This window comes from Lemur catta, chromosome 8, assembly GCF_020740605.2.
Source record: "Lemur catta isolate mLemCat1 chromosome 8, mLemCat1.pri, whole genome shotgun sequence".
NCBI classification, from domain to species: Eukaryota; Metazoa; Chordata; class Mammalia; order Primates; family Lemuridae; genus Lemur; species Lemur catta.
In genome coordinates, this window is record NC_059135.1 from 23,965,351 (window position 1) to 23,984,010 (window position 18,660).

At 34.8% G+C, this 18,660-nt stretch overlaps 1 protein-coding gene across 8 annotated transcripts in view; it reads left to right on the forward strand.

Moving 5' to 3' along the window:
- The window catches only part of KANSL1L (KAT8 regulatory NSL complex subunit 1 like), a 120,469-nt gene extending 102,008 nt beyond the window's left edge, over positions 1–18,461 (forward strand). For 7 of the 8 annotated variants that reach the window (XM_045559510.1, XM_045559516.1, XM_045559517.1 and 4 more), the window contains exons 9-15: positions 7,625–7,753; positions 10,193–10,311; positions 11,103–11,227; positions 12,746–12,800; positions 14,128–14,240; positions 15,746–15,911; positions 16,819–18,461. In XM_045559510.1, coding sequence (XP_045415466.1) covers positions 7,625–7,753; positions 10,193–10,311; positions 11,103–11,227; positions 12,746–12,800; positions 14,128–14,240; positions 15,746–15,911; positions 16,819–17,049 — 938 coding nt within the window. In that variant the 3' untranslated portion in view covers positions 17,050–18,461. The remainder of the gene's footprint in view (positions 1–7,624; positions 7,754–10,192; positions 10,312–11,102; positions 11,228–12,745; positions 12,801–14,127; positions 14,241–15,745; positions 15,912–16,818) is intronic. The other variant, XM_045559518.1, reaches the window with a different exon arrangement.
- The last annotated feature ends 199 nt before the right edge of the window (positions 18,462–18,660 follow it).

Sequence of the window (18,660 nt, forward strand, 5' to 3'; positions counted from 1 at the left end):
CAAGGACCTACATAAAGAAAACTTCAAAAGTTTACTGAGGAGGAATGTAAGAGGACATTCCTATAAGGAGAGAAATATCCTGTTCCAAGACAGTATTGTAACATAAGAATGTCAGTTTTCTCCCAATTAATTTATAAATAGAATGTAATTCTTATCAGAATCACATAGGTATTCTTTTGGAACAAAGTTATTCTAAAGTTTACCTCAGAGGGAAAATGTTGAAGAGTAGCCAATAAAATTTCTAAAAGATAAGTGTGAGATATCAAAATGTATTATAAAGTTATAATCATTAAAATGTGGTGGATGGAAGCCAGATCAAGGGAACTAAATAAAAAGCCTAGAGACAGACCCACAGGTTCATTATATGATGAAAATGGTACTTCCTATCAGTGTGAAAAGGATAGCCTAGTCAATAAATAATAATGACAACAGGTTCTTATGAAGCATTCCTTATATGCCAGCCCTGGTTGAAGGGCTTTGTATTAGTTAATTCTTTTAATCTGTACAACCCTGTGAGACAGGTATTTTTATTATTCTGCTTGACTAACCTTCCCCAAATCACATTTGAGTAATGGTAGAGCCAAGATTCAAACACAAGCACTGTGGCTCAGAGCCATGCTCTAAACCAGTGGTCCCCAACCTTTTTGGTACCAGGGACTGGTTTCATGGAAGGCAGTTTTTCCACAGATGGGTAACAGAGGGGTGGGTGGGGGTTGTGGCTGGGGGATGAGGAGCGATGGGGAGCAGCTGTAAATACAGATGAAGCTTCGCTGCCTTGCCCACTACTCACCTCCTGCTGTGCAGCCTGATTCCTAACAGGCTACAGACTGGTACTGGTTCGCAGCCCAGGTATTGTGGACCACAGCTCTAAACAATTAAGTTGCCTCTGTAATTGGTGGTATTAAATAATGACTCTTAGGAAGAAATAAAAAATGAGATGCCTATCTCATATAGTGTATTAAGACAAATTTAAGATGGATGAACATTAAAATACATTTAAGATGTATTAAAAAGTTAAATGTTAAAAATGGTTATCTTAAAAGAATTAGAGAAAAACTAGATTTACTTGATAATAATAGCTAACATAATAACATAATAGTGCTTATGTCAGACACTGTGTGCATGTTTACTATTTTTGCCTATTACATTAATAAGTTTAAATGGTATAATCATCAATTCTGTCATGACTCTAGTAAACCTTGCACCCTCAGATATTTCAGATAACATTAAGAATTGATACAAGCCTTTTTGGAAGCACTGTGAGATACATTTACAAGGCCTTTAAACTATATATTCCTTTTATAAGCTCAGTGTGGTTAAAAAGCTTGTCTACTTTGTACTGCTCACAATAAATGTTTGCTGAACTGTTAACTGTATTCTGACCCAATTATTCCATTTTCAATAATCTAATCCTAAGTATGAAACAACCTTTATTTACAACTACAATCATCTTAACATTTTTTGTGATAATGAAAAATTAGCAACAACTTGAAGAGCATAATAGAGACATTTTTAAATTATATACAATAGTGGAATATGCAACCTTAAAAATATCTTAAAAGTTCATGTAAAGATGGAAACATTTTTCAAAGAATGTTATGAGATAAAAAGATGAAAATATTTTACTTGTTTGCTACAATTATAACCATGTAGAAACGTTTATTCTTTTTCTTTTTTTCACCATAAAGATCAGAGAAATGTTTATTCTTATATCAACCAACTGCAATGTGTAGACTGTTGAGATTATTTGAACAAACCAGCTGTATACACACAATTTTTGAAACAGAGAAATTTAAACATAAACTAGCTGTTAGATTATATTAATGAATTATTAATTTTGTTAGATGTAATAATACATTGTGGTTATATAAATATACATTATCAGTTTGTTAGGGATTCACACCAATATATTAATATATGTAGATGAAAAGATGTGTTTGGGATTTGCTTTAAAATATTCTAGCAAAAAAAGTGCTGGGAAAGAGATGAAACAAGATTGCTCATGAGGTGATCATTGCTGAAGCTGAAGGATAGGTACAAGGGAGTTCATTATTCTAGTCTTCTTTTGTGTTTGTTTGAAATTTTTCCACAGTAAAAAGTTAAAGAGAAAGAAAAAAAAATGAAAGCACCAAGGATGAAGAAAAATTGTCTATGTGTAGGTGAAAAAGCCTAAAGAAATACAGGAAAGTATAGATTATGTTCAGGTACTGTTTCATGATATAATTCCACTTGTTGGAATTTATCCTGAAACTAAATTTTTTTCAAAAGGGAAAAAAATGTACCCATGAAGATGATTATTTTAACAATATCCATAATAGCAGTACTATCATGATAATACTGAAGGGAGCATGCAAAAATGAAAATACATGGTGTGTTAGAGAAGATGAGGTGAGTCTATTTCTTCTAATGTTGCTCTACTATTTGATTTAAAAAAATAAGAGTGTAAATGTGTTAGCATAGAATTAATAGTAGTGTATCAATAACATAATGAAAAATTTGATCCTATTTGTATCTTAAATAGCTGAGCCTTAATTTTTCCTTTACTGTTAGTGATTTCTATAGAATTAAGTAAAATTAGAGGTCAGAATTTATTGAGCACCTCCTCTGTGCCAGGCAGACTATTAAGTGAAGAATCAATGGTGAATCACAGGAAATCAAAGAAATTATAATGTAATAGGAGGAAGGCGAAAATAACTATTATATTGTATCGTGGGCACAGATATATGCTAAAAATATTCTATAAAGAAGGAGTATGTAGCTCTGCCTAGAAGCCAGAAGGAGAGAGGTTAAGGGAGATTAGAAATGGGCAAAGACTCGAACTCCAGAAAGATGGTAATGCCAAGTGCAGCTTCAACTACTTAATTGGAATTTACAGAGCAAGAAGGGTGAGGTGTTCCAAATTAGTGCTTCTCAAACAAATTACTTGAGGGATGTTGTTAGAATGCAAATTCTGATTCAATAGGTCTAGAATAAAGCCTGAGATTCTGCGTTTCTAACAAAGTCCCAGCTGATTCAAATGTTGTTAGCCTATATTGAGTACCAAGGCTTTAAATAATGCAAGCAAACACATAGCCTGTCACGGAGACGTGAAACAGTGTGATGTGTTCAAGCATCTACAAACAGCTTGGTATTCCTGTAGGGGAGATTGTGTGAAGGTAAGTAGACAATCTTTGTCTGTCTTGTCACAGAGTGTGGATTTTGCCATTACAATACCACTGCTGACTTAAGGCAGCAAGGAAGTAGGGAAAAGCCAAATTGTAGTGGGTTCAAGAGTGAATATATGATTAGCCTCATCATGAGGAAATACCTCATGATGACAAAACCAATTTAAGGGCCTTAACTTATCAAAATACCCAAGGTTATGAAAGACAAGGAAAACAGTAGAACTGTTTCAGATACAAGATGACTTTAAAGAAATCTGTCAACTGAACACAATGAGTGATAATTTTCTATAAATAACATTGTAAGGATATTCGGTGAAATTTGAGTTAAGACCTATAGATTAGCTAATGCTATTAATTTTTTGATGTTGACAACTGTGTGACTGTGTGAGAGAATGCTCTTGTTTTTGAGAAATACATATTGATGTATTTAGGGGTAAAGGGGCATCATGTCAGCAACTTAGAGTTCGGTAAAGCAAATGTGATAAAAAGTTAACACCTGGGAAATATGAATAAAGGGCATACAGTAATTCTTTGTATTATACTATTTCAAGTTTTCTGTAATTCTGAGATTATGTCAAAATAAAAAGTTTGTTTTTCAAAGAGTGGATAGACGAGAGAGGAAGCACAATAGCACCATAACCTAAACAAGGAAGCCGCAAACATAGGGCTGTCTCTTTAACCCACACTTCCTCTATCTAAACCCATAGCCAAGTTCTCAATATGATCTTACACATCTGTTTCAAATCTACTATCTTCTTTTCTACTACTTTCACAGCCCAACATAATGATCTCCTATCTACACTGCTGAAATAGCCTCCTAATCAATTTTTAATTTCCCTTCAATCACTGTGGCCAGATTAAACTTTTCTAATGCCAATCTAATTATGTTACACCTGCTCCCCAGCCCAATTCCTTTTAAAACATTTGAGAGGGAATGTTTCTTTTTAAGCACCACATCCCAAACTTAAGAGAGGGAATATTCTTAATAGAGGACCCTTAAAGCCCTATCTACACAGACTGGCTCCTGCCTGCTCATGTTACTGTTTCACTGTGCTCCCTTACTGTACACTACATAGCCATTCAGTTCCCAAATTTGTCCTGCTCCCTTGGGCCATTGCTCATGCTATTCCTTCTTCCCTCCCCTACCCATCAGCTATTTCTGTTCATACTTGAAATCTATCACTTCATCTGGGGAAGCCTTCCTAGAGCTCTCTATTCTACACTCTGTAACATGGTGTACTTCTTTCTATCACACATTACGGTTGCATTCTTTGTGGAAACACCTGTAAACTACATTGAGGGCTGGGACCACACCTGCTTATGCTCACCCAGGATTTAGAATGGTGCTTGTCATGCTAATTGTCTCTCTGTAGTTACAAGATGATTAAATAAAAGGGAAGGAAATAATGGCAGGAGACAGGAGAGATGCTCTGTCAAGGTATGGTGTTAGGATGGACTCTAGGAGAGGTTCTGGGAGATCAAGAACTGAAAGGCTGGGATGGTTATCAACCCGACAGGTGAAGAAAGTGTGTGCAGTCAGACTGAATTTCACACATTTCCTACTGTTTCAAGGATCTACTAAAACCTTACAAGACGCTAAAGAATAAGGAAAATGATAAATGTGAAAATATTTTCATTATTTGTGGAAGATTCCTTCACAAAGTTTAATATGTTTTTAGGAGAGTGGTGTATTGCTTGTAGAAAACAGGAGGGTGAATTGTCTGATATTTGCTTAAAATACTACAGCAAAATGTTTTATTAAAACAAGAGTGGACACTAACTTTTTGAACCCCTACATGTTCCAGGCACACATTTTAAAATCTAGCTCTCACAACCTTCTTAATAGGCATGAGTTTAGAATTACTCCTGCCATCTTGTTTTCTATTTAACATTTTTACCTTTTTGGGGGTGGTAGGAAATCTTAGGGGCCACTTTAGTAATTCTTTTTTTAATTTTTTTTTTTTTTTTTTTTTTGAGACAGAGTCTCACTCTGTTGCCAGGCTAGAGTGCCGTGGCGTCAGCCTAGCTCACAGCAACCTCAAACTCCTGGGCTCAAGCAATCCTCCTGCCTCAGCCTCCCGAGTAGCTGAAACTACAAGCATGCTCCACCATGCCCGGCTAACTTTTTTCTATATATTTTTAGCTGTCCAGATAATTTCTTTCTATTTTTAGTAGAGACGGGGGTCTCGCTTTTCTCAGGCTGGTCTGGAACTCCTGACCTCGAGCAATCCACCTGCCTTGGCCTCCCAGAGTGCTAGGATTACAGGCATGAGCCACCACGCCCAGCCACACTTTAGTAATTCTGCCTATCATTTTCCCTGAGATCTTTAAAGTCATCGTTTTCTTACATCTTAGTTTTGCTGTGTGTCAATCTGATTCTCATTCCTTTGCAGTAACCTTTTTATCCCTTCTCTTGTAACTTTTAAGAATATCTTCATCTGTGATGCTGTGATGTTTTTTTTTTTTTTTTTTTCATTTGCTGTTTGACATTCAAGTGAGTTCTTTGAAATCTTAAGGTTAGTATCATTGATTCTGGAAAAATTTTTGGCTATTTCTTTGAAGTATTTCCTCCCCTTCATGATCTCTGTTCTATCCTGAATGTTACCCCCCATTTTGGTCCTTTTTTACTCCATATTTTCCATCATTCTATACCATCAAGTTGTAGAATTCCTCTTCCAGACTCCTCATTTTGGTTTTCAGCTGTGTACATTCTGTTACTTAACCCAGTTAGTGATTTTTTTTTTTTTTTTTTTTTTCACCTTAGGAGACAGGGGCTTCCTCTGTCACCCAGGCAGGGCTCAAACTCCTGAGAGCAAACAATCCTCCCACTTCAGCCTCCTGAGTAGCTGAGATTAAAGGCACATGCCATTGCGCCCAGCTTAGTGATTTCGTTTTAAAATTGGAACAATTACACTTTCCATTTGAGATTTCTCTGGAGGGCCTCCTGCCTGTTTCTCTTGGCAATATCAGTCATTTCAAAGACCTGTTAATCTGTATTCTGTATATGCTCCATTAACTATTTCTTGAGATGGTTCTTCCACTTGTAGTTTGTACCTCTTCTTTGCTGTGCTGGTATTCAGATTTTTGGAGATTTGATTGTATACTCATCATTGCAGTTGATATTCACTGTTAAGACTGTTCTACCACTGCTGTTTATGGGATCCTTTTAATGAGAAAGGTAGAGATTTATATTCTACACTTGAAATTCTCAAAGTTGGGGTAGGCAGAACATTTCAATGTGGGGCACTTGGGCATTGCTTCATCTCTCCATCCATTTCTCTGCCCAAAGCTGTGATTCTGTTAGCATGGCTGAGATAATGGCATGTGTAGCCAATATATCATTTGCTCCAGATAACTGTCCTGCTCCCAGTTTTCCTCTCCTCTAGGTCTACAGCACCCGGTTGACCACAAACCTCTGTGGCAGTACTTTCCCATGTGCTTCTGCCCTGGATTTCCTCTTCAAATTCCATATGGCATTAGTCTTTCAGAGATTTCTTACAAATTCTACTTTATAAATTCCCCCTTTTGCTTGCAAATGTGGATGTATTATGTGCATATCTGTGCATGTACCCAGGTATAAAAATGTTGTTTATCATTTCTAGGGTGCTTTGCCAACTTAAAACCAAACTCCTGGTCACTGTTGGTAGGCCATGCCCTTTATTTCAGTGTTAGCGAATTTGGCACTTCAGCCTACATATTTTTTTCTATTCCTTTCTACATCTCCAAACCCTTTAAAAAAGAAGCCAATGTGGTTATTACACCAGTACTGGAAATATGGAATTCAGGTAGACAATTATGATAAAGTTAACATTTATTGAATGCTTACCAAGTCAGACATGCTTTTACTATTACAAGAATTAACTCATTTAATCCTCACAACCCTAAGATAGCTATTATCCTTATTTTACAGATGAGGCAACTGAGGCAGAGAGATAGTAAGTGACTTAAAGCAGTGTTAAATTGTTTTCAAAAAGTGAAAGAATAGTGCTAGTCACTCTCAGAGGTGGATGAAATCTGATTCTTGCTCTCAAGGAGTCCCAGTCTGTTGAGACCCTGTTGAATCCTACTCGGTCCTGAATTATTTCCAGATTTAAGAGTAAGCAAGAACTTAAGGATTCAGATCATATTCTGCCAAGATTTACAGATCTGAACCAATCCTCAGTCTATACATTTTGCAATTTGGAAGACTTTGAGAACAGATCACCTTCCCTTTTAAACCCCTTCAAAAAATGCAGCAAATATAGGAACTTGGGCACTTCTTGAAGATGCTTTTAAGGAATCCTATTCCAGGTATTTTTAGTTTTGAGTTGTCTGTATTGATATTTAAGTATTTATTCATCTGTAATTTTGAACTGTTTTCTTAAAATTCTGTACTGTTATAAATAAAAAGAGATTAACATGTCCATTATCTGTTTGTGTTAAGGAATTAAAACTTAGTATTTCCTTTTCATTTGTTTTAGTACGTAGGACTTCTCTGAATCAATGGAGAAATGGATATTCACCTACATGTAAACCTCAAATAAGGTCAGAATCTTCTACACAACTGTTACAGGGAAGAAAGAAAAGACATTTGAGTGAAACAGCATTAGGTAGGTTAAATGAGGATATGAGCTAGTGCTAAATATTGAAAATTAAAAAATTCTTATCTTCAAAGAACCTATCTCATGGGAGTTGATAATCCAGCAGTTACTATATTACATAAAACATCTACGACCCTGTGAACATTAAACAGCATATTCATGTAGTTAATTCAGAATTATTTGTAGATTAGGCATCTATCCACTTTATGGCAGTTAAGTATTCCCTTCCTATGTTCCCTAGCTGTCTTCTACCAACTATCCTCTGGGCAGGTTTTAGTCTCCAAAGTTGTGTTCCAAACTCAAAATAGGCTAGTATAAGGTTGCCTTTCAGAAATTACCATTTCTTGTACCTATTGTGGAGGTACTGAGTCACTGCAGATTCCTCAGGATTTTCACAGCATTTGGACAAGATTCAACTGAAGTACTCAACTACCTTGTTCAATTCTCCTTAGAGGCCTATAAACTTAGAGTTCCAAGATGATCAAGAGATGTCTTTGGAAATTAGAACTCTTCTAGTAATACAAATTGGGGTTTGTTGTGGAGACTTGGGGAAGAAGATAGTTGCCATAGTTATTGCTAATGATAAAAAATAAAACAACTGGAAAGATAAATTAGAAACTATATCCAAGATGTACTGGACTATTATTATACACAACGGATTTAATATTTATCTCTAGTATCTTTAGAAATCCCACCATAATACACCATGTCAGTACTGACAATAACTACCCAATCAACTACAGTGAGCACAAAATTAACAAATTCCTACACATGTCCAGAGGTTTCATTATGCTTTTTAGTGTTTCACTCTTAAGAACAGAAAACCAAGGATCACCTAGCTTTTCATGAACTTTCATATACACACACCAGAACATAGGAAAACTAAAAGGACCTCTTAAAATAAGATACATTATAAAATGAATATACATTACCTAAGATGTAAAATGTTTCTTGAATTGACTGATCCTTTAGATCTAACTTCAAGTTTGATGTGAATACAGGGGAAGAAGAACAAATGATATGATATACTACAAATAGACAACTCCAAAAGCATAGGACATCTCATCTCTGTCATAAGGCAATTATCATTCAAAAAAAAAAAAGCTACTCTAGCCTATAAAAACACCTAGGACACAATAACCAATTTCAGTATGTGGATCCTGATTTGAAGAACTAGTCATAAAGGACATTTTTTTTAACAACTGGAGAAATGTAAATATGGATTTTACATTATACAGGAAAATATTGTTTAAGATTTGTACTAAAGTAAAATAAACAAGGGCAGTAAGTGAGTGAATAAACAAATATGTTAATATACACTTACAAATAAGGAACCGAAACAAACAGGAAAAAGGAACTCAGAGGAAACAGAAAATACCAATAGAAGTAAACTTCTAATCAATGTCCTGAGAGAAAAGAAAAATTTCATCCATGAAAGAACAGGCTGCTACAAGAAATGAACACCACATAAGTACTTTTAGAAATTAGCATAGTATTTTGCCAGGCACAGTGGCTTGCATCTGTAATCCTAGCACTTTCGAAGGCTGAGGCAGGAGGATTGCCTGAGCCCAGGAGTCTGAAGTTGCAGTGAGCTATGATCATATCATTGTACTCCAGCCCAGGTAACAGAGTGAGACTCTGTCTCAAAAAAAAGGAAAAGAAAAAGAAATTAGTACTTCAATAGTAGAAATTTTTCAAAAATCAAGAGTGTTTCAGAAGATCAAGTTAAGGACACTTCACAGAAATTAGAACAAAAAGTCAGATATGAAAAATGAAAGGATAAGAAAATTAAGATCAGTTGTGATGGTTCAACTGTTAATTAGTCACAGAAGAACACGATAAAGGAGGGGATGACCTTATTCAAGAAATAATGCCGGGCGCGGTGACTCACGCCTGTAATCCTAGCTCTCTGGGAGGCCGAGGCGGGTGTCAATCGAGGTCAGGAGTTCGAGACCTGCCTGAGCGAGACCCCCGTCTCTACTAAAAATAGAAATAAATTATCTGGACAACTAAAATATATATAGAAAAAATTAGCCGGGCATGGTGGCGCATGCCTGTAGTCCCAGCTACTCGGGAGGCTGAGGCAGGAGGATTGCTTAAGCCCAGGAGTTTGAGGTTGCTGTGAGCTAGGCTGATGCCACGGCACTCACTCTAGCCCGGGCAACAAAAGTGAGATTCTGTCTCAAAAAAAAAAAAAAAAAAAGAAATAATATGAAATGTATTGGACAAAAACTGCTAAGTCCCCAGAAAATAGAAATACTTGTGGCAGGACTGTGGGTAAAGCCCCTCTTTTTCCATTTCCTTATTTTTTTGTGTTTTCTGAAACATGTATTCAAGAAAAAAAAAATAAGGAATCAATCACCAGTCACTTAATTAGGAAAATAATTCTAATAATGCCTATCAGTCATGTTTAATGTGTGACCTTCTCAATGGTTCTTTCCATGGCAGGAGAAAGAACTAGATTTGAAGAATGTGCTTTTCAACACACAGTACCAGGATCCCATAGCAACTTTACTGCTGTTTCTAATGTCAACGTTGTATCAAGAACCCAGAATTCATCATCACAAGTAGGTTTCTTTGTATACTGAATGTAAAAGCAGCTGATTTTTAAAATAACTTATAGATCGTTTTGCAAATCTATAACAGCCTTATTGACTAGCATATATTAGCACATTTACAGCTATCTTACCAGGAAATAATATGATGGGATAATGCTTTTTTTTACAGAACACTAATAGTTCATTAATTTTTGGTTATAGCTGCTTTTTCTGAGTTAAGAACTTCATCATGACCATCTCTACTCTTTAACATATGAAGCTAAATATAGTCTTACTAATGAGAATTTAAGACTTGTGTTAGTTGTTTTGCTTTTTTATCATCTGGCCAGGGAATGGAACAGTCAACAGGTGAGAGGGCTTAGAAACGAATAGTCTAAAGCTTAGGGGCCAGGGACACATAAACGAAGATTGTAATAATGATCTTTACTCAAGGGCTCATCAAAAGTATTTCATCACCATTTCTAATAGTTTGCTATGATATTTAGGTTGGGTGCTTTGTTAGTGATTTTGGTAAGAGTTTTACATTTTAAGGCATTCATATTTTTTATGGTCTTAAAAATAAGGTATGTTTAAGCACATAAATACACATTACACACCTGCCACGAGACTGTTTGGTTTACTATAGGAATATTTTCTTAATTCGTTTTCTTAACATTTTATAGTCAGATTCTATAACAGTGAATTTACAAAAATTATGTAACAGGTACACTGCCATATTATCTTTATATAACTCATGAAAGGAGGGTATCATCACAAGTAACCAGACACAAGTGTAAAACCACTTTAATACTGTTTTGCAGAATACTACACGACGGAGATTGAGAAGTGAGAGCTCTTATGACATAGATAACATTGTGATTCCCATGTCATTAGTAGCACCAGCTAAGTTAGAGAAACTCCAATACAAGGAAATACTGACTCCAAGGTATGTATACTTAACATCTTTTTATTTTTCTTTCTTCTTTCCTTAATAAACTTAAATCTTCAGTGAAATTAGAATTTTAATTAATGAAAGGAAGATGCTCCTCCCCTCACCGCAGCTTGTGCAGCCATGGAGGGAACATGGTAAAAGCAGCTACTACATTACTCATGCTGAAGAAAAAGTGCCATACAGTGTGATTATTTTATTTTTCTCAGTTTTCATAAGAATTAGAAATTCCTAGAATAATTTACTTTAGTATCTTAGAGTCTTTTTTCTTTCAATGATATTTAGGTATCTATTATGTATATGGCACTAAAAGGTACCTTAGTGACATAAGAACTGCAACAAACAACGCTTGCCATTAAACATAAAAGGTGTGCATGAGGTTGTAAAAAGAATTTAAAGAAGGAAGCAACTACCTTTGCTTGGGGTATTGACACTGAAAGACAGTAACACACCTGTGACAACAAAAGTAAGATCTGGATGTACTGCAAGTAAGCAATGAACACATTAAATAGAAAGATGAGTGGGAAGGTGAGGGAAGACACCAATAAAGGAAGGGAAAGGTGGAAAGGGTGTTTACCTAGGGAGACCACAACAAAGGCACGTAGACATGCACGTAAGGCTTAGCCCGATATTGAGGTTTTGTGTAGGTTGACAAAAGAAGTTAACGCTAGAAAAGAAGTTAGAGCCATATTGTGGAGGTCCCTGAATGCCATATATGCTTTCTATTGGGAGTGAAGTTAGCCAAATTTTTTAGCAGTGATGAAAGCAGTTTCTTAAGAATACGAATATGGCACCAAGAAGTAAAGATAGGAAAGGCTGGAAACAGAGATATGAGATGGGTGATGACATTTAATTCCTATATTTCTATTCTAATTTCATAATTTCTCTTACTTCATAATTACTGAGGTATTAAGAGAACTTTAATACTCTAGGAGGTATTATGAAAACTCCTATAAAGAATATGTTGATACTTTCTACATAAGGAATAACATTTGTGGTTATGATGCTCTATAATAGCAAAAATGTTTTTGAGCTTGCAATGGTAGGCTAGAGTAGCTGAAAGTTAAATATACAAGAGTTCTGTGAGCCAGCTGTTAAATTATTGGTAGCTCAAAAGGGGCCATGATATTGGAAAACGTCAAAGATATTGGAAAACACTACAAATCAAGGCTTTTCTCCTTTCCTTTTTTTTTTTTTTTTTTTTTTGGCTGAGCCAGTTTATCAACATACCATTGAATTAATTCAGAGTCAGTACATACGTATCATGTATAAAATGCAGCTAAGTAGAACAGACTGCTCACTATAAGGCCAAAAATAAAGCTTTATCTTCTCCTTGTCCTGTTTACATAATACAAATATTTTTCTCTTTAAAAAAATAAAGTATTAAAATACAACGTTTTGAATTATGGAAGTCCCACGGAAAGAAAACCCTCATACATTATGCTCAAAGAATAAAATTGCTACATTTAAACAAATTAATAAAAACTGTTTGAAACTGATTTGTATCTTCAACAGCTGGAGGATGGTTGTTCTTCAGCCATTGGATGAACATAATTTGGGTGAAGAAGAGGTGAGCTGCCTTTCATGTCATGGGATAATTGTACATTATATATTATGAAGCCTGCTTATTTTGATGTTAAAGGAACTAAAGGAAAATATAAACCCTTTAAATTCTACTGATTTTTCTTTTCACTTATGAAAGTTCTTCAAAATAGATATTAATTCAATTAGAAAAATGACATTTTTGTGCAAATCTGACTACAAAGATAACAAGGAATTTTAAAAAGCAAAGCAAAACTAAAATATATCACTTATTTAGATGGGCTTTTGAGATATTGAATTTATATGAATATTTACATTCATTCTCAGTACCAATCATATTTTTCTGCATGAGATTTAGCCTCATTGACTCAAGTCTACAGTGTCATTTTCAGAATCTTAGGGTCAATTTGCTTTTGAATTTTTAGATCATAGAAAAGTAATGTGGTGCATGTCATGTAATACCTATAAAGTCTAGGACAATTCTTATAACATTAGTCAAACATTAATGTTTCTGTAGTGAAATATTCACAATTGAGATTAACACTAATAATAGGCTCACACCGTATCAGATCACGCTGTGTCACCAAAGAAATTAAGAAAATTTGTTTTTTTAAGATTTTTGGATTTTGGAATTACAAGTAAGGAACTGGGGGCCTGTAAGGGTAAAATTACATTAAGACAAGAATAATTATAGGGAAAAATACTGTATAACTAAACTAATTCCAAAGTGATGGTCTCTAGAAGCAGTATAATATTGAAGACATTTGGTTTCTGCCATGTAACAATCTTTCTGTGCCTGGTGGTCATGTTTTTCAACTACTAAAATTTACTTGTTAATGCTTTTCCCTCTTTTAATATACTCTTCCTTACTTCTGAAGGATCGTAGCCAGGAAATCCAAATTCTTTAACACTATAACCAAAGTAGTTTTCTAGGTTAGAACCCCAGGCAAATCATTCATTAAATTAATTCTGATTTATCTCAGATAATCAGTTTTAGTTTTCTTTGCTATTAAAATGTACCTAGAACAATGTATGCTCCATAATGGGCAATCAATAAAAACCATTGAAAAAAATGAAGCATTATGACTATTTGATGTGAACTGTGGTAAATGGAAAGCACTAGGAACTCATTTGTAATCTAGGTACGTCTTCAAACATGAACAGTAAAAAGTTCTTAAAGTTTTTGACTCCCTTTTTTCAGGAATTTGAGGCTCATCTCGTATTTGTTTTCTCAACTTACATAGATTGCATTTAGAGTTTGGTTATTGTTCTCTAGATGAGGAATTGTTTGAAACGTTATTTTCATATTTCAAAATGTTTCTGATTAAAGCAAAAATCTTTATTTCTCATCACAGATAGAAGATCTTTCTGATGAAGTCTTCTCCCTAAGACACAAAAAATATGAAGAGAGAGAGCAAGCCAGGTGGTCACTATGGGAGCAAAGCAAGTGGCATAGAAGAAACAGCAGGCAGGTGTTATAAATTTAAAATCCAAACCCATGGAATCCATGTGGAATGAACAAAAATTCTACATGAATTCTAGAGGAAGACCACTAAAAAGGAAAACATAATGATGTAACATTAGCTATTTGTGCACTACAAGTAAAACACTGCATACATTGAGCTTATATTCAAAATATATTTGGGTGAATTACATGATGATGAAATGAGTTTCTATGCTTATACTACACTCTATTTCTCATGATCATTGACAGCCTCAGGAATAGATTTAACTAGCAAATAATATGAATATTCTCTAATATAAAGTAGGTCACTTCAATCTACTGTAATAGTGAACCTAACACTGGGGATTGGAATTTCGGTAGTCCATTTTAACATAAATACTTCAAAATACGTTTTTCTTTAAAAAAATTTTTCTCAAGAAACCTCTCCAATTTAAAAAGCAAATAGTCTAAAATACTTTTAAAAACACAATGTGTGTGTGGAAGGGTGTATTAAAAAAAAACATGGCCCGGCAAGGTGACTCACGCCTGTAATCCTAGCACTCTGGGAGGCCGAGGCGGGAGGATCACTCAAAGTCAGGAGTTCGAGACCAGCCTGAGCAAGAGCAAGACCCCGTCTCTACTAAAAGTATATATAGAAAAAAAAATTAGCCAGGCATGGTGGCACATGCCTGTAGTCCCAGCTACTCGGGAGGCTGAGGCAGAAGGACTGCTTGAGCCTGGGAGTTTGAGGTTGCTGTGAGCTAGGCTGACTCCACAGCACTCTAGCCTGGGCAACAGAGCGAGACTGCCTGAAAAAAAATAAAAAACAAATAGGCTTTGAGGGAAGGGGGAATAAATCATAGACATACTTAGTAATTACATATTTGAGAAAATCCCTCGTATTTTATATTTACATTTGAATATTTTCGATATAGCCAAAACTCACAAAGCAAGATTATGTGAAGTCTGGTACTCACTTTAGTTAAAGAGCATCTCTCATTTAATTAGTATTGTTAAAACACATTTTTCTGTTTAGGTCTCAAGATTTCCAGATTTGCTGTAGATCCTTGTTCCAAGAGTTCTCCTAATATAATGAGATTCTGGAATTCTCACCTTTTTCCACATTCCAGAGATAAAACTTTCTAAAAGTACAGAGGGAAATGTGAATTGAGTCCTTCATGGATGACATTACAATAATTATAGAATACGCTGGGAACTCAGAATGTCTGTCAGGGTCAAGTAATTGTGCTTTGTTGTCTTCCAAAAACTAAAAGCAAACCACATAAACAAAAAAGCTCACTATTATAATTTGGCAAAATATTTCAAAAAGTATTATTTAATCCTTTGAGCTATGAAAATAATAGCATCAGGAAGTTCATCTGATGAATTTTAAAAAATCTCTTAGGCAGAACTGTTTTAAAGAAAAGCTATCAAGTTTAGTTGACTTAGTGATACCTTGGATTGTTCATAAAATGTTAAGACCTCAAAAAATAACAAGCAATGATATGTTTTCCTGATTTTCTTGCTAGAGCCTACAGTAAAAATATTGAAGGACAAGACTTGCTTTTGAAAGAATATCCTAATTACTTGAGTAGGAGGCAGCAATGTGCTGCTGAAAGTCCTCCTGAGCTTTCTGAGAGCCATGACCTGTGTACACGTGGTTCACCTTCTTTAAATCCAAGTCAAGAAATCAAGGTGAGTGTAATATATATATGATAAACTTCTTTTTTCTTGCTTTTAATCTTTTACTTGTTTGTAAAAACTGCGTGTTATGAATTAAGTTTCATCATTACATAAACTCAGTAAGACAATTCAATAGAGAATGTTGGGGTAAGAATCAAGGTCTGCATTCCAGCATTCTAGTTCCATCACTAACTATAATCAATATCTTTTTGTGTAACATATCAGTTCCAACTTCCACCTACTCACTTACCTATTAGAAAATGGGGATACTGTCAAAGTTTCATTACAAAACAAATCTGATTAATGCAGAATAGAACCTGGTACATAGTCAATGTTAGCTACTATTTCTCTTCCTGCTTACTATAAGATTTTTATTTGTCTCCCCATAGATTCAGTGCCTACCTCAAGGGGAATGTTTTCTAACACTGCATCCATAAAGTCCGTGCACCTTTCTTCGTAAATAGGTGTTGAAAAAGAAGAACCAAATCTAGAATGGAGAGACTATAGAAATTAATAGGCAAGTTGTAGAAAGTTCAGGAAAAAAATGTCAATAGGTATTTGTAATAATGGTAGGATAATAATGATACTGAAGTAGAAGTAGATCAAACTTTAAAAGACTTTTAAAGGGGGTTTCCCAGAGTGCTCTTAGGCTGAAAATGTAGACCAGTGCCCTATGGCAGCATTTCCTCTTCTTGGCAGAGGCAAAGTGAAGAAATAATTACTAAAGGTCACTGAACAATTTCCAATACATTCATTTTGAATTGCTAGATATTTAAGTTCAAGTGAAAATTTGTACATTTATATGCTAAAAGACCAGAATAGGAGTTATTACAAAAACTGACATTTACACATTACTTGATAGATGAATCTAAACAAAACAAATTAGTTGAAACTTAACTGAAAATGTTTCCCCTTTCAGTCCTTGTGGTGGGAACGACGGGCTTTTCCACTGAAGGATGAAGACGCAGCAGTCTTATTATGCCAAGATGAAAAAAAGGATCAGATTGAAAGGTCAAGCACAGTTTTCCATGGTGAAATATTCTGTACCAGTGCACCAGAGAATGGCCACCACCCAAAAGAGCAGTCAGACGGAATAGAAGAGTACAAAACCTTTGGTCTAGGACTTACTAATGTTAAAAAAAATAGGTGACAGGGAACAGGTTGAGCAAACTATGTAAATGAAGGGAAGAAAGGAAAAGAAAGCCCTGTTCTGGATCTCCCATGCCCTGGAATTCTTATTCCAGAATAAGAGCATGTACTGCATGTATTAACCTTTTATGCTGTTTATGAAACAGGCAAGAGAAGTCTCTCTTTCATTCATGAACAACAGGAGTAACTAGCTTTTCATTTACAGACAAGTGCTAGTCATTTGTGTTTATCATGCAAATTACAAGCACCAAGATATTAACTGTTGCAACTGATGTCCAATCACATTACTGGGTAATTTTTAAGACCGTATACTCTCTCTCTCTCTCTCACACACACACACACAAACACAAACCTGTGTGTCAAATAACTATTCTCTTCTGTATACATAGTAATTCATTAAAATTGCCTCAGAAATATATTAGAGTATATAAATATATATGTATAAAATATATATACATATGCACACATACACCTATGTAGTTTTTAAAAAACACTGGCAATGACCCACTCCACTTGGAAATGCATGGAACTACCCTGAAGTAAGCTAATGTAAGCTGCAATATATATAAAGCACACATTTCTACTGATAAAGACATCTAAGTCTTGAATACAGAGAGGAAGTTTTTGGTGTTTTTTTTAACATGTTTAACCAGTAGCAGAGGTTACATATGGAAATTCTTATACCAGATAACACAATACTCCTTTATTCAAAATCACTGATATCTGTTGGACTAACCACAGGCTTTCTGTTCACTTCTAACAGAATAAGAAAGCATATTAGAGTTTAAATGAGCAACAAATAGGAAAGTCCTATCAGTATAAAATTTTTAAAAAATGGTTGCATTTTTAGCTAATGTGGTCATTCCTTCGCATCACTTGATCTATTCAAATAAGCATCTATTCTTCCTTGCATCCTACATTGAGAATTAAAATTTTTCAAAGGACAATACTTCAATATTAGATACTGAAGAGTGTACATTAAGGAAAATTCCTTTAGAAGCTATTATACCATTTTTTTTCTAAGTGAAAGTTGAGGACAATTTATATAAATCACTTTTGTCATGTAAAAAAGGTTATTCAAGTTGTAGTACCCATACAACTGAAAATCGTGGCCATCTGGCCTAGTCTATGGGGTTTGACACTAAGTTTTAGCCAGGGATTAGAAACTATACTGGTCCCTTTTAGGGAAAAAATAAATTCAAATTCAATACTGACAAACTTTTGGGGGTAGTTTTACTGTACATTTATTTTTAAAGAAAAACAAAACAAAACAACAACAAAAAAAAAAAAAAACAAAAAAAAAACAAAAGCCAGACAAACTCAAATTGTCCAGGCAAATAAATTCAAATCTTTGTCATGTCTGATATTATAATCTTCTATGTAAGTTTTTTAATTAAAGTTATTTCTATATGCCTTGTGTTGTCTGATTCAATTAAATGCTACCTTACTCCCAGCATAAACCTTTCCTAAGCCAAAACAAAAATAAACATTAAGAAACAAATTATTACCTTATAATGTAGGAAAAAACCCAAGCAAGCTCTATTCTATGCTTAAGTGTTAGCATTCTTATTTTTCAAACCTTATTTCTCAAAACTCGTAATAGCCCCAGAAG